The 13,198-nt window shown below is 53.1% G+C and overlaps 2 protein-coding genes across 2 annotated transcripts; both read right to left on the bottom strand.

Annotated features, from left to right (window-relative positions):
- Positions 1–4,021: 4,021 nt before the first annotated feature.
- On the bottom strand, positions 4,022–8,008 carry LOC109324692. The gene is made up of 4 exons (XM_019556723.1): positions 7,899–8,008; positions 7,674–7,805; positions 4,801–7,623; positions 4,022–4,703 (listed from the first exon to the last, which is right to left on the bottom strand). Exons 1-4 carry the CDS (start codon positions 8,006–8,008, stop codon positions 4,022–4,024), a joined length of 3,747 nt encoding a protein of 1,248 aa, XP_019412268.1.
- Positions 8,009–9,103: 1,095 nt separating this feature from the next.
- LOC109324691 (trichohyalin-like) lies at positions 9,104–12,348 on the bottom strand. The gene is made up of 6 exons (XM_019556722.1): positions 12,175–12,348; positions 10,523–11,612; positions 10,008–10,101; positions 9,783–9,914; positions 9,468–9,644; positions 9,104–9,194 (listed from the first exon to the last, which is right to left on the bottom strand). The coding sequence occupies exons 1-6, from the start codon at positions 12,310–12,312 to the stop codon at positions 9,104–9,106; spliced, it is 1,722 nt and encodes a 573-aa protein (XP_019412267.1). The 5' UTR covers positions 12,313–12,348.
- Positions 12,349–13,198: the final 850 nt, after the last annotated feature.

Genomic DNA, 13,198 nt, shown 5'->3' with positions numbered 1-13,198 from the left:
TGTTTCTTTTCCTGCGAAGCCGACCTCAGAGCCCAGGAACGCGCTGTGCTGGGGGTTTGGCTGCTTCCACTCACTGCTCCCGCCTCTCTTTTGCTGCTTCTCTCCTCCCTCCCCAGTTTTCTTCCTTCTTTCCTGTGCTTTTTCCTTCCTCTGGCATTGCCCTCCCCACCTCTCTCCTCAGTTTCCCCATCTGCCCCTAACAATGCCCCATACCTGTCCCCCGTTATAGTCCAGGCAGAGGGGGCTAAGACCTGCAGGGCAGCAGCAATGGGGCTAGAGGCCGGCATGCAGCTCTGGGAGCCCAGGCCCCAGGCCTTGGCTGTGTTCGTGAAAGGACGTGGGCTGTATAGGGGGTATGACCTGCAGATGAGCGGCTGTTTCTAATTAACGTGAGGCAGTTGTCACTCCTTTTTCTGTATCACATGGATATGTGTATATGCACACGTGCACCTCCAGTGCCTGTGGAAGAAGTGTTGCGTACTGCGTACACACACACACGCACCAGTTGTCATGGAAGAAGCACAGCGTAATATGAGTACACAGGCACTCGCGCGCGCACACACTTCTCGGTGCTCACAGAAGAAGTGCGGTACAACGAGTATATGCATACATTAGTGCTCATGGAAGAAGTGCAATGTAATGTGTACACCCCCCCACCCTCAGTGCTCATGGCAGAAGTGCAATGTAATGTGTGCACACACGCACGCGTGTATACACATGCATACGTGCACACACACACACACACACACACACACACACACACACACACACACACACACACACACACACACACACACACACACACTCTTCATGGAAGAAGCACAGTGTAATGTTTTATAAAGCCTGGTCAGGGGTTTTACCAGCCATTGATTGTGGGTGTCAGGGAAGAGGTCCCTGGAAGATTTGTAACACCCCTTACCTGACTGCCGACACCGTGGGATCTGCAACCACTGCCCCCAGGTACCACCAGCATGGCCTGGGCTGCAGATTTGCTCTTATGGATGTCACTGCAAGACTGAGAATATGCAGCTTAGACCAGGCCTCCCTGGTGCCCCGGTGCTGCGCAGTGCAGTGAGAGACAGCCCCAGCCCGCACAGAGCTTACCGGGGTGGGCAAAATACGGCCTGTGGGCCGGATGCAGCCTGCCAGGCCATTCTGTCTGGCCCGTGGGGCCCCTAAAAAATTTAGAAAATTAATATTTATTTGCCCCTGGCCGCCTATCAGGTAACCCTCGATGGTTTCCAAAACTCAGTAAGTGGCCCTCTGCTCAAAGTAATTGCCCGCCCCTGGCTTAGACAAAAGGTGGGAGGGGAAACAGGTACAGAGAGTAGGCGTGATGTGCTTGAGGTCCCGTGGCTGGGTCTTGAGTCCTTGGCAAGTGCCTGATCCTCTCTGAACCTCTTCTAGCTCAGGTGTGAGACAGTTACTGCTCCGTTTGTTTCCCAGGCAGGGGCCATGGCCAGCCAGCGTGTTGTGGGCTTGGACTCTTCTTCCAGAGCTGCCTTCACTCTGGTTTTGAAGCATTTACCTGCCCCATGGGCCAGCTTCTGCTCCTGCATGTTTTTGCCGCTCCCTGTTCCTGGCATGGAGATACCTGCTTTCATCTCACTGCAGCTCCTCACCTTGCTTCTCTCCTCCCTTGTTTCACCCCGGGCAGTAATACTCCCTGATTCTGGGCAGGCAGCCTAGACACAAAGCTTGCCCTAGACCCTGCACCGCAATGGGTTTCGCCCTGAATGCAAACTGCCCTGAAGCAATGGGCTTCCTGCCTCTCTTGCTCAAGGGCCTTGCAAGAGGAGACCCTGCCCCGGCCCTAGAAACAGCTTCAGGCTGTGGCTGGGATGCTTATTCTCAGTTGGGGATGCTGAGGGGCTCCCATCAGGTTGCTACAGCTCTGCATGTGCTCATGATTGAGCTGATTCTCCTCTCTGAGTGCAAAAGTCCTGATCTGAGCCCAGCGTTGGTGTGAAACTGGATTCAAAGAAGGAGCAGAGAGAGGTGTCCCAGCTTGCATGGGAGAATCAAGCCTTCTCCAAGCTGCCCCTTGGCTGGGGTGGTGTCTCCTGGTTTACAGGGCCAACCCCAAAGGAAAGCAGGTCCCCGGCACCTCTCGCATGTGGGAGAGAGCTACTGCCCAAGTACTAAACCCACTTCCCCACCGTGCCCTTGGAGGTGTTTCATTTGCACCCATGCAGCTCCGCCGGCTGCGTTCCTTGGAGAGACGGGCCAAGAGCCAGTCTAGTACAACATGCTGCTTTTAAGGGAAGGGCTGAAAAACTGCATCCTGAGCCAGATTTTCCAGAGAGCTGAGGATCAGGACCTAATCCTGGCTCAGGACCAAAACCAGTGAGAATGGTGCGTGGCCATGAAAGAGGGAAGCGTTTTTCCCTCATTGACTGGGGCATCGTTGCTGTGTGCATCGTGCAGTGCCTCACCCTGCCCTGCTGCATCACAACCCTGACCTCAGGCCCAATGTCGGACACCTGGGAGGAAGCCGGACTTGCTGGGGGCGAGCAGGTTAGCGAAGAAGGAGCCCTTTGTGCCCGCTCTGGGAGCCACGCCACACCCTGTGCCGCTGTCGTGCCAGCCCTATTGTTCTTACTGTGATTTTTTCCCTGATACAGGGGCAGGCTCTGGCTTGCCTGATCAGATTTCAGGCAGAGCCAGGCAGGCGCCGCGCCACCCTGGGCAATCATCATTTCCACTCCTGCTGCCTTGTTAATGAGGAGCTCCCTCTGCCGGCTAAAAGAGCCGTATCTCCTTTTGGTTTACAGATCAGGGGAATAATTCTAGGCAACCTATGAAGACTGAGGCCCCCCTGTGCTGGGCGCTGTGGGAGAGTGAGTCCTTCCCCAGGGCTCACAGATGCAGGATGAAGGGCACAGGGACCTGCACTGTGTCACTGCAGAACTGGGAATAAAGGCCAGACCTCCCAGTCCAGTCCCCTGTTTGCTGGGCCCGACGTTGAATCAAGATAAGCTTTGTTATTGTGAAGCTATTTCCAGGTGGGCATCGGCCTTCTGGGATATAACATACCAGGTTGAAAGAAGCAGTCGGTCAACTCAGTCATAAGCTATTTATTGGGAATTTTCATGCAATAGAGCAGCGAGAATAAGAGACCGTCCCCAGAGCATAATTCATCTGCCTCAAGACATGGGGGAGATGGGAGTTAAGTCTGCTTAGTCACTGGGAATGCAGGGGTAGAGCTAACAGCTATCAAATACATCCTTCTTACCCAAAATGCCTTCAGATTTCAAGACCCAGCAATTACTGACAGACACACGGAGATGGGAGGCTTTGGATGGAAACGATTCTTCCTTGAGCAGGGGGTTGGATGAGATGTGACTTCCAGCCAGCCTGACTTTTTGATGAAGATTTTGTGGCACAACACAAGCAGCAGCCTAACACAGTACCACTCTCCTGAGCACCATATAAACACTGACAGCCAAAAAAAGAAAGAAAAGATAGTGGTGTAGGAGGGTTCAGGATGGGTGGATGGAGGCAGACAGACACGAGTGTAGATAGGCAGGAAGGTGGGTCAGTGTGACATAGAGAGACGGCAAGTCTTGAGTCTGGACTGCTTCTCTGTCCCGCACAGATAGCCATCGAGCCCACTCCATCTCATTCGCTAGCTTGTGGATCCCAAGATTTGCGTGAAACCCCAGGAGATGCCACCCGTGGCTAAAGCATACTCTAGCCCCATGTCTTGGACGTGTTAGACTTAGTAAGAAGCTCATGCAGGCTAGGCAGAAGGAACCCTACAAAACCTAATAAGAAAAGAGCAGTAGCAAGGATCTGGGCATGCTAAAGGAAAGGCAGATAAGCAGAACTGCCGACTGCCCCAGACAAAGTAGGCATGGCCTTGTTGGCCCTCCAAGCTCCTATGGCTGTTCCTGGGGTGCTGGTGCAGAGCAAAGCTGCTGCTCGGCTTTCTGCGCCAGGAGATACACATAGAGTGGACTGCAAGGCAGGGAGGCCTTGGCTTCATCCAGCCTAGGGTCCCCTAGCCCCTCCTGGGAGACTACGGGTTCAGGAGGGTGGTGACTCTGCTCCCCTTCTTGGGACTCTGCTGCCCGAGTGGGACTTTCCTCTTGCAGCTGTGCCAGAGCCTCCCTTGGCAGATGGCTGCCCGCAGCCTCTTCAGGTGCAACCTCCTGCTGACGCCGGCTCGCTGCATCTCCCTGGGGCGGCTGCTGGCGGCTTCCTCCCTCTGCCGGTGCTTCCAGTGCCTGCGGTTGTTGCCGGCTTCCCTCGCCCTCTCGCAGCCCACGCTCTGGTGTCTGGCTTGGTACTGCTCTGCATCCAGGCTCATAGGCTTGGGGCTGGCTCCCCTCATCCCCTCTGCCCTCAGGCCTGCTGCTCTGATGGCGACTCCCGTCACGTAGTTCACCTTCCCGTGGCTGAGTCTGGCTGCCTGGATCTCCAGTGGGTGGAGGTGCGGGTGCTGCGCGGCTCCTGTTGTCATCCGTTGAGTCGGGATTGTGCGGCTCGCTCTGGCTTGCCTCCTCCTTGGATGGCTTAGCCTCACCTGCCTGAGGCCTGCTTCTCTCTCCATCTTGGGGTTCAGTGTTTTGGGGCGGCTGGTTGTCCCTCTCCGCCTCTTGGGGTGCAGCCTTCTGCGGTTGATGGGGGCTGCTCTTGACCCCTTGTGACTCAGGGTACCGTGGCTGACGAGCCCGCTCAGGTCCTTGCGCTTCAGGTTCCTGGGGATTACGGGAGGTTGTCGTGCTGCCCTGGGCTTCGGCTTCCCGTTGTTGAAGGCAGGTGCCTGTGCCCCCTCGTGGCTCAGTTTCATGCGACTGGGGCTGCCTCCCTCCATCATCCCTTTGCTTGGCAGATACCAGATGACAGATCTCACCATCCCTCTTCGGGTCAGGAGTGTAGGGCCGTTGGCCATTCTTCTCGGCCTCCCGGTGCTCAGGCTCAAGTGTTTGATGTTGGGTCCTCTCGTTACTTTGACGTTCAGGCTCCAGGGACTGTGGGAGGCTTCGGTCATGAGGTTTGACCTCAGGTTGTGGGTCATCACTCCTATCACCCCGCTGTGGCACAAGCTGATCTGGCTGTAGGAGGCTTTGGTCATCCCTTGGTGGCAACACCTCATAGCGCTGACGGACGTTTCCTGCAACCACCCTGGGTTCAGGCTCATGTGGCTGATGGCAATTCACCTCATCCTGTTGTGGAGTAGGGTCCCGTGACTGACCGCTGCTCTGCACGGCCCTTTGTTGTTCGGGGTCGCAGAGGGGAGTCGGACGGTGGCTTCCCTCATAGACTTGCTCTTTTGGTTCTCGAGGTTGACGTTGGCTGCCCTCACCCTTTTGTGTTTCAGATTCACGTAGCTCTCGGCGGTTTCCCTTGTGCACTTGCTGTGTTGGCTCACGTGGCTGATAGTGGCTCCTCACGTCCCCTTTTTGTTCTGGGTTCTGTGACTGATGGCGAGTCCCTTCATAATGCTGTATCTTGGGTTCCTGTAGGGTACGGCGACTTCCGTCATGTGCTTGTGGTCTAGTCTCGAGGGGCACATAATGGGGCTGTGCATCCCCTTGTTGTACCTGCTCAGGTAGATGAGAGCGACTACCCTCTTTTACTCGTTGCTCAGGCTCATGTGGCTGGCCATGACTCTGCGAGTTCCTTTGTTGTTCTGGGCCACGTGGCTGATAACAACTCCCCTCGTTTGCTTCCGGTTCTAGCTCACGTGGCTGATAACGTCTCCGTCCATTCCCCAATTGTATGGAGGCACGTGGCTGACCGAGACTTTTCTCATCCAATTGCAATTCAGTGTCACATGGCTCACGCGTCTGGCCATCCCTCTGTGGTTCAGGGTCATGTGCCTGAGCACGGCTTCTCTCATAGGTTTGTGTTTCAGGATCAAGTGGCAGAGAGCGGTCCCGCAACTCTCCTTGTTCTCTGTCACGTAGCTGATGGCGGCTTCCTTCATATACTTGCAGTTCAGGTTGACGAGGCCGAGGCTGACTCCTCTCATCCACTCGTGGATCAGGCTCGCGTGGCTGAGAGTGGCTCCAAACATCCCGTTGTTCACGAGGCTGATGATGGCTTCCCTCATGCACTTCTGGTTCGCATTCATGGAAGGGACGGCGGCTTCTTGCATCCCCTCGTGGTCCTGGCTCACGGGGTTGATAGTGACTCCTCCCATCTCTTAGTTGTTCTGGCTCATGGTGCTGATATCGGCTTCCATCATCTACTCGCTGTTCAAGCTGATGAGGCTGACGCTGCCCATTGTAAAGGCAATAAAGGCTCCTTGTTTCCCTTTGCTGTGGCTCAAGAGGCAGATGGTTGCCCTCATCCACTTGCTTAACCTCATGTCTTCCCTCATGCAGTTTAGGTTCACATTCAAGTAGCTGATAGTGTCTTCCCTTAAATGCTTGTGGTTCAGTCTCATGTGGCTGATAGCAGCTCCTTACCTCCCCTTGCTGGTTTGGTTGACAGACCTGATGGTGACTTCCTTCATACACTTGTTCAGGTTCTCTTGACTGATAACGATCTTTTGCACCCCTCTGTTCTGGGTCCCATGGCTGGTGGAGACTCTTCTTAGGCACTTGTTGATGCTCATGTGGCTGAGAGTGGCTCCTCACCTCACCTTGTTCCACTTCGCTGAGCTGATGGCAGCTTCTCTCATACACTTGTTGTTCTGGATCTTGGTGACGACGTAGTCTCTGCTCATCCACTCGTGATTCAGGCTCGTGTAGGAGATCCCGGCTTCGTTCATAAGCTTGCAGTTCAGTTCTGTGGGCCTGGTGTCGGCTCTCCGCATTGACTTGTCTTTCAGGCACATGTGGCTTGTAGTGGCACCTTTCCTTCTCCAGCTGGTCTGGCTCAGGTGGCTGCCTCTGGCTTCTCTCATATAGTTGTGGCTTTTGTTCAAATAATGGACGGGGAGCTCTCTCAAATGCTCGTGTGTCAGGTTCACGTGGTTGATAGCGGCTTCTCACCTCCCCTTGACGGTCTGTGTCCTGGACCTGATGGCGTCTTCCCTCATGCACATATTCAGGCTCACGTGGCAGATAGCGGGTCCGCACCTCCTCTGGCCATTCTGCTTCACTGGGCTGATGCTCTTGTTCTGGCTCTCGGGATTGACGAAGTCTCCTGCCATCCACTTGTTCACGTTCGTATGGTTGATAGGGTCTTCTCACATCCCCTAGGTGTTCTGGCTCACAGAGTTGACGACACCTTTCCTCATCCACTTGAGGCTCACGTTCACGCAATTCATGGTGTCTTCTCTCATCTGTTTGTGCTCCACGCTCACGTGGCCAATAACGGTTCCTCACCCCTTCTTGTGCTAGCTCACGCAGCTGAATATGACTTCCCTCATACTCTTCTGGTTCACACTCAAGGAACGGATGGCGACTTCTCTCGTATGCTTGTGTTTCAGCTTCATGTGGCTGATGGCGCCTTCCCTCATACCGTTCTTCTGACACTCGTAGCTGATGTTGCCCTCCCTGATTAACTCGTGGTTTGGAGATATGTGGCTGGTAACAGCTCCTCACCTCTCTTTGTTGGTCTGGCTCAAAGACCTGATGGCGGCTTCCCTCATACACTTGTTCAGGCTCTCTTGACTGATAACAGTCCTTCACCTCCCTTTGTTCTGGGTCTCGTGGCTGACAGTAGCTCTCCCCAGACACGTGTTCAGGCTTATGTGGCTGAGAGTGGCTCCTCACCTCCTCTTGCTGTTCTGGTTCACGTGGCTGATGGCGTCCACCATCATACACTGGTTGTTCTGGCTCTTGGGGCTGGGAACGGGTCCTCGCTTCCTCTCGCTGTTCTGGATCACGGCGCTGATGGTGGCTTTCCTTATAAAGTCGAGATTCACGTTCAAGTACTGGACGTTGGCTTCTCTCATAGGTTTGTGTGTCATTGTCACGTGGCTGAGAGCGGCTCCTCACCTCCTCTCGCTGTTCTGGTTCACGTGGCTGACGGTGGCTTTCCTCATAGAGTCGGGGTTCACGTTCAAATACTGGACATTGGCTTCTCTCATGGCTTTGTGTTTCAGCATTACGTGGTTGAGAGCGGCTTCTCACCTCTTCTCGCTGTTCTGGTTCACGTGGCTGATGATGTCTTTCCTCATACACTTGTTGTTCTGGCTCTAGGGACTGACGTTGTCTTCCTTCATCCCCTCGTGGTTCAGGTTCTTGTGGCTGAAAGCGGCTCCTCAGTTCCTCTCGATGGTGTGTTTCAAGAGGCTGATGGCGGCTTCTCTCATAAAGTTGGGATTCACGTTCAAGTATTGGATGTCGGTTTTTCTCATAGGTTTGTCTGTAAGTGTCATGTGGCTGAGAGTGGCTCCTCACCTGTGCTCGTTGTTCCAGTCTATGTGGCTGACGATGTCTTCCTTCATCCCCTTGTGGTTCGGGCTCTTGGGGTTGAGAGCGGCTCCTCACCTTCTCTCGTTGTTCTGGTTCACGTGGTTGAAGGGGGCTTTCGTCATGAAATTGAGATTCACGTTCAAGTGCTGGATGTTGGCTTCTCACATAGCTTTGTGTGTAAGTGTTAGATGGGTGAAAGCGGCTCCTTATGTCCTTTTGTAGTTCTGACTCTAGGGGCTGATGCCGTCTTCCCTCATACACTTGTTGTTCTGGCTCTAAGGCCAGACGTCTTCCCTCATTCCCTCGTGGTTCAGATTCTTGTGGCTGAAAGTGGCTCCTCACCTCCTCTTGCTGCTCTGGTTCACGTGGCTGCTGGTGGCTTCTCTCATAAAGCTGGGATTCATGTTCAAGCACTGGATGTCGGCTTCTCTCATAGTTCTGTGTGTCAGTCTCATGCCACTGAGTGCAGCTCCTCACCTCGTCTCGTTTTGGGTCACGTGGCTGATGGCCTCTTCTCCCATACACTTGTTGTTCTGGCGCTTGGGGCTGAAAACGGCTCCTCACCTCAACTCGTTGTTCTGGTTCACGTGGCTGATGGCTTCTTTTCTCATGAAGCTGAGGTTCAAGTTCAAGTGCTGGACGTTGGTTTCTCTCAATGTTTTGTGTGTCAGCGTCATGTGGCTGAGAGCGACTCCTCACCTCTTCTTGTTGTTCTGGTCCATGTGGCTGATGGTATCTTCCCTCATACACTTGTCGTTTTGACTCTTGGGGCTGAAAACGGCTTCTCACCTCAATTCGCTGTTCTGGTTCACGTGGCTGATGGTGGCTTTCCTCATAAAGTTGAGGTTCACATTCAAGTACTGGATGTTGGCTTCTCTCATAGGTTTGCGTGTCAATGTCACTTGGCTGAGAGTGGCTTTTCACCTCCTCTCGCTGCTCTGGGTCATGTGGCAAATGACGTCTTCCCTCTTCCCCCCGTAGTTTGGGTTCTCGTGGTTGAAAGCGGCTCCTCACCTCCTCTCGCTGTTCTGTTTCAAGAGGCTGACAGTGGCTTCCCTTATAAAGTTGGGATTCATGTTCAAGTACTGGACGTTGGCTTCTTTCATAAGTTGGTGTGTTGGTGCCACGTGGCTGAGAGTGGCTTCTCACCTCCTCTCGCTGTTGTGGTTCACGTGGCTGATGGCCTCTTCCATCATACACTTGTTGTTCTGCCTCTTGGGGCTGAGAATGGCTCCCTGCTTCCTTTTGTTGTTCTGTTTCACGTGGCTGACGGCGGCTTTCCTTGTAAGGCTGAGGTTCACGTTCAAGTACTGGATGTTGGCTTCTCTCATAGGTTTGTTTGTCACTGCCACATGGCTGAGAGTGGCTTCTCATCTCCGCTCGCTGTTCCGGTTCATGTAGCTGACGATGTCTTCTCTCATTCCCTCGTGGTTCAGGGTCTTGGGGCTGAGAGCAGCTCCTCACCTTCTCTCGCTGTTCTGGTTCACGTGGTTGACAACGTCCTCCCTTATACACTGGTTGTTCTGGCTCTTGGGGCTGGGAACGGGTCCTTGCTTCCTCTCGCTGTTCTGGTTCCCGTGGCTGACGGCGGCTTTCCTTGTAAAGACGAGGTTCACATTCAAGTACTGGACGTTGGCTTCTCTCGTAGGTTTGTGTGTCATTGTCACATGGCTGAGAGCAGTTCCTCACCTCCTCTTGCTGTTCTGGTTCACGTGGCTGACGGCGGCTTTCCTCATAGAGTCGGGGTTCACGTTCAAATACTGGACATTGGCTTCTCTCATGGCTTTGTGTTTCAGCATTACGTGGTTGAGAGCGGCCCCTCACCTCTTCTCGCTGTTTCGGTTCCTGTGGCTGATGACGCCTTCCCTCATACACTTGTTGTTCTGGCTCTAAGGGCTGACGTTGTCTGCTCTCATCCCTTTGAGGTTCAGGCTGTCGTGGCTGAAAATGGCTCCTCACCTCCTCTCGTTGTTCTTGTTCACGTGGCTGATGGCGGCTTTCCTCATAAAGTTGGGGTTCAGGTTTAAGTGCTGGACATCGGCTTCTCTCATAGCTTTTTGTATCAGTGTCACGTGGCTGAGAGCGGCCCCTCACCTGCTCTCGCTGTTCTGGTTCAAGTGGCTGATGACGTCTTCCTGCGTACACTTGTTCTGACTCTTGGGTCTGTGAGTGGCTTCTCACCGCCTCTTGCTGTTCTTGGTTACATGGCTGACGGCGGCTTTCTTCATAAAGTTGGGGTTCACGTTCACAAATTGAATATTGGCCTCTCTCATAGTTTTGTGCATCATTGTCACATGGCTGAGACCAGCTCTTCACCTTCTTTCCCTCTTCTGGCTCATGTGGCTGTTGACCTCTTCCCTCATACACTGGTTGTTCTGGCTCTTGAAGCTGGGAACGGCTCTTTGCTTCCTGTCGTTGTTCTCGTTCATGTGGCTGATGGCGGTTTTCCTCATAAAGTTGGGGTTCAGGTTCAAGTACTGGACGTTGGCTTCTCTCATAGCTTTGTGTATCAGTGTCATGTAGCTGAGAGCGGCCCCTCGCCTCCTGTCGCTCTTTTGGCTCGAGGGGCTGACGTTGTCTTCCCTCATCCCATTGTGGTTCAGGCTTTCGTGACTGAAAGCGGCTCCATGCCTCCTCTTGCTTCTCTGGTTCACGTGGCTGATGATGGCTTTCCTTGTCAAGCTGGGATTCACGTTCAAGTAATGGACGTCGGCTTCTCTCATAGGCTTGTGTACTGGTATCACGTGGCTGAGAGTGGCTCCTCACCTCCTCTCGGCATTCTCGTTCATGTGGCCGATGGTGGCTTTCCTCGTAAAGTTGAGGCTCGTGTTCAAGTAGTTGACGTTGGCTTCTCTCATGGCTTTGCATGATGTCACGTGGCTGAGACCGACTCCTCACCTCCTCTCGCCATTCTGGGTCACGTGACTGATGACGTCTTCCCTCATACACCTGTTGTTCTGGCTCTAGGGACTGTCGTTGTCTCCCCTCATCCCTCCGTGGTTCAGGCTCTTGTTCTGGGTCCTCAGAATGACTTCTTCTGCCAACTCTTGGTTCAGGCTCACGTAACTGATGGCCCCTCCCTCTGTCTGCTTTTGCTTCAGGTTCATTCAGCTCTTTACCTCTTCTGCCCTGCTGCTGCCTTTCCTGGAGCTCTGGTTTTGGTGCCAGGTAGCTGTAACAGGCCTGAGCCACTCTAAAAGCCAGAATCAGGAACTCGGAGAAGTCTATTGATCCGTCGCCATCCTGATCAAGGAGCCGCAGCACCATGTCTATCGTCAGTGGGTCATATGGTTTCTGTAGGGAAACCAAATCAGGAGGAAAGGGCATTAATTTTGCTGGTCCATCCCACTTGTCTTTGCAATGATACTTCAGGTTTCAAGCCTCTCTTCATCTCCCTCTCCCTAGCCTTGCCCCCAGTGCTCAGCAGCTACCTCTCACTACTACTCTGTGCTCCTTTGTGCTAGTCACTCGCTTGCTGCCACGTTACCTGCCCAGTCATTCTTTTCCCTTGCATTTATATTGTTAATGGGACAAGTATCTGGACTGGCCCATTCAAATTGGTTGCAGGGGGAAACAAATGCAGGGATACACATTTTTTTCCAGGTGTCCCTTTTATCTAGAAGAGGAGGGTTGTCCCCTTTTGAATATCTGATGCAAAGAATATAACTCTACCTGGCACTGCTGAGCTCCCTACATCCGAGAGCCTCTTTGCTGTCTCCAGGTAAGAGCATTCCTATTCTGTAAGTTGCAATGTATATTAGTGAAGCTGGGGACATTTGCAATTAAAATTCTTGGCTTTGCAGGCTATGTTCTGCCTGTATCAGGCCTTTAAGGGTGTTTGGGGACCAGCACTCACCACAAGGACATCAGCAAACTCCTTCTGGATAAACAGTCTCATCTGTCTCCGGGACAGGCGGGAGCCCTCCCTGTCCTCCGTCGCATATTGGTAAAAGACTTTGATGATGGTACCGATGCTGTCCAGAACGCGAGGCATTGTCCTGCAGATTCAAGCTAGCTTGAAAGGAAAGAGAAGATACAAGTACAGGATACATGTCCCCCATCTGAGAATGGGACGGGTTCCTGTTGGCTTCAGTGGGCTTTGTATCAGGTAAGAGGCACTACTCTCCTGCTGAGTCCTGTAGGAGAGGACCAGCTCCCTTCCCTGGCTCCTATCGTGGGAATGTGCAGCAAGTCAGGAGCACAGGTGATGATTAAACCCTAGAGAGCCGGCTTTCAGCTCTCTTCTCCTTGCTCTAGCTACCAGATGGAGTTCCTCCTTGCAAAGCCTAGTTTTGTAGTAAGCTCATGCATATTATACCTGAAGTGGAGTTTACACACCAGTCAGAGATGTGGCTGCAACTTGATGTAGATACATCCAAGCTAACACTAAACTATCTAACTTCAGTGGTAGCCATTTAGCTAAGAAACCCTGGAGCTCAGCTTTTCTGCCTGCCTATATATTTATCCATCTTCTTGGGTGGGTTTAGATCCTGCAATCAAACCCCACGTTCTCCAGAGATGCTGGTAGCAGGACCCATACTACCCTGTTTAAAGTGAGTTCAGGTTTCTTTACATGAACTACACTCATTTCCAGGCATACAGACCCTTAATGTATTATTTGGACAGGAAACTTGAGGTGGGAACTGTAGAGGGAGGTCTGAAAGGGCGAGCAGGAAAAAGCTATGGATGTTTCATAGTTTGTAGGGTCGGAAGGGACCTGAGCAGATCATCTAGTCCGACCCCCTGCCATGGCAGGGAAGAGTACTGGGGTCAAATGACCCCAGCTAGATGTTCATCTAACCTCCTCTTAAACACCCCCAGGGTAGGAGCCTGCACCACTTCTCTTGGAAGTTGGTTCCAGATCCTAGCTGCCCTGACCG

Source organism: Crocodylus porosus, unplaced genomic scaffold (assembly GCF_001723895.1).
Source record: "Crocodylus porosus isolate Cpor-Errol unplaced genomic scaffold, CroPor_comp1, whole genome shotgun sequence".
NCBI lineage: Eukaryota > Metazoa > Chordata > Crocodylia > Crocodylidae > Crocodylus > Crocodylus porosus.
This window is presented reverse-complemented; position numbering and strand designations above follow the sequence as displayed.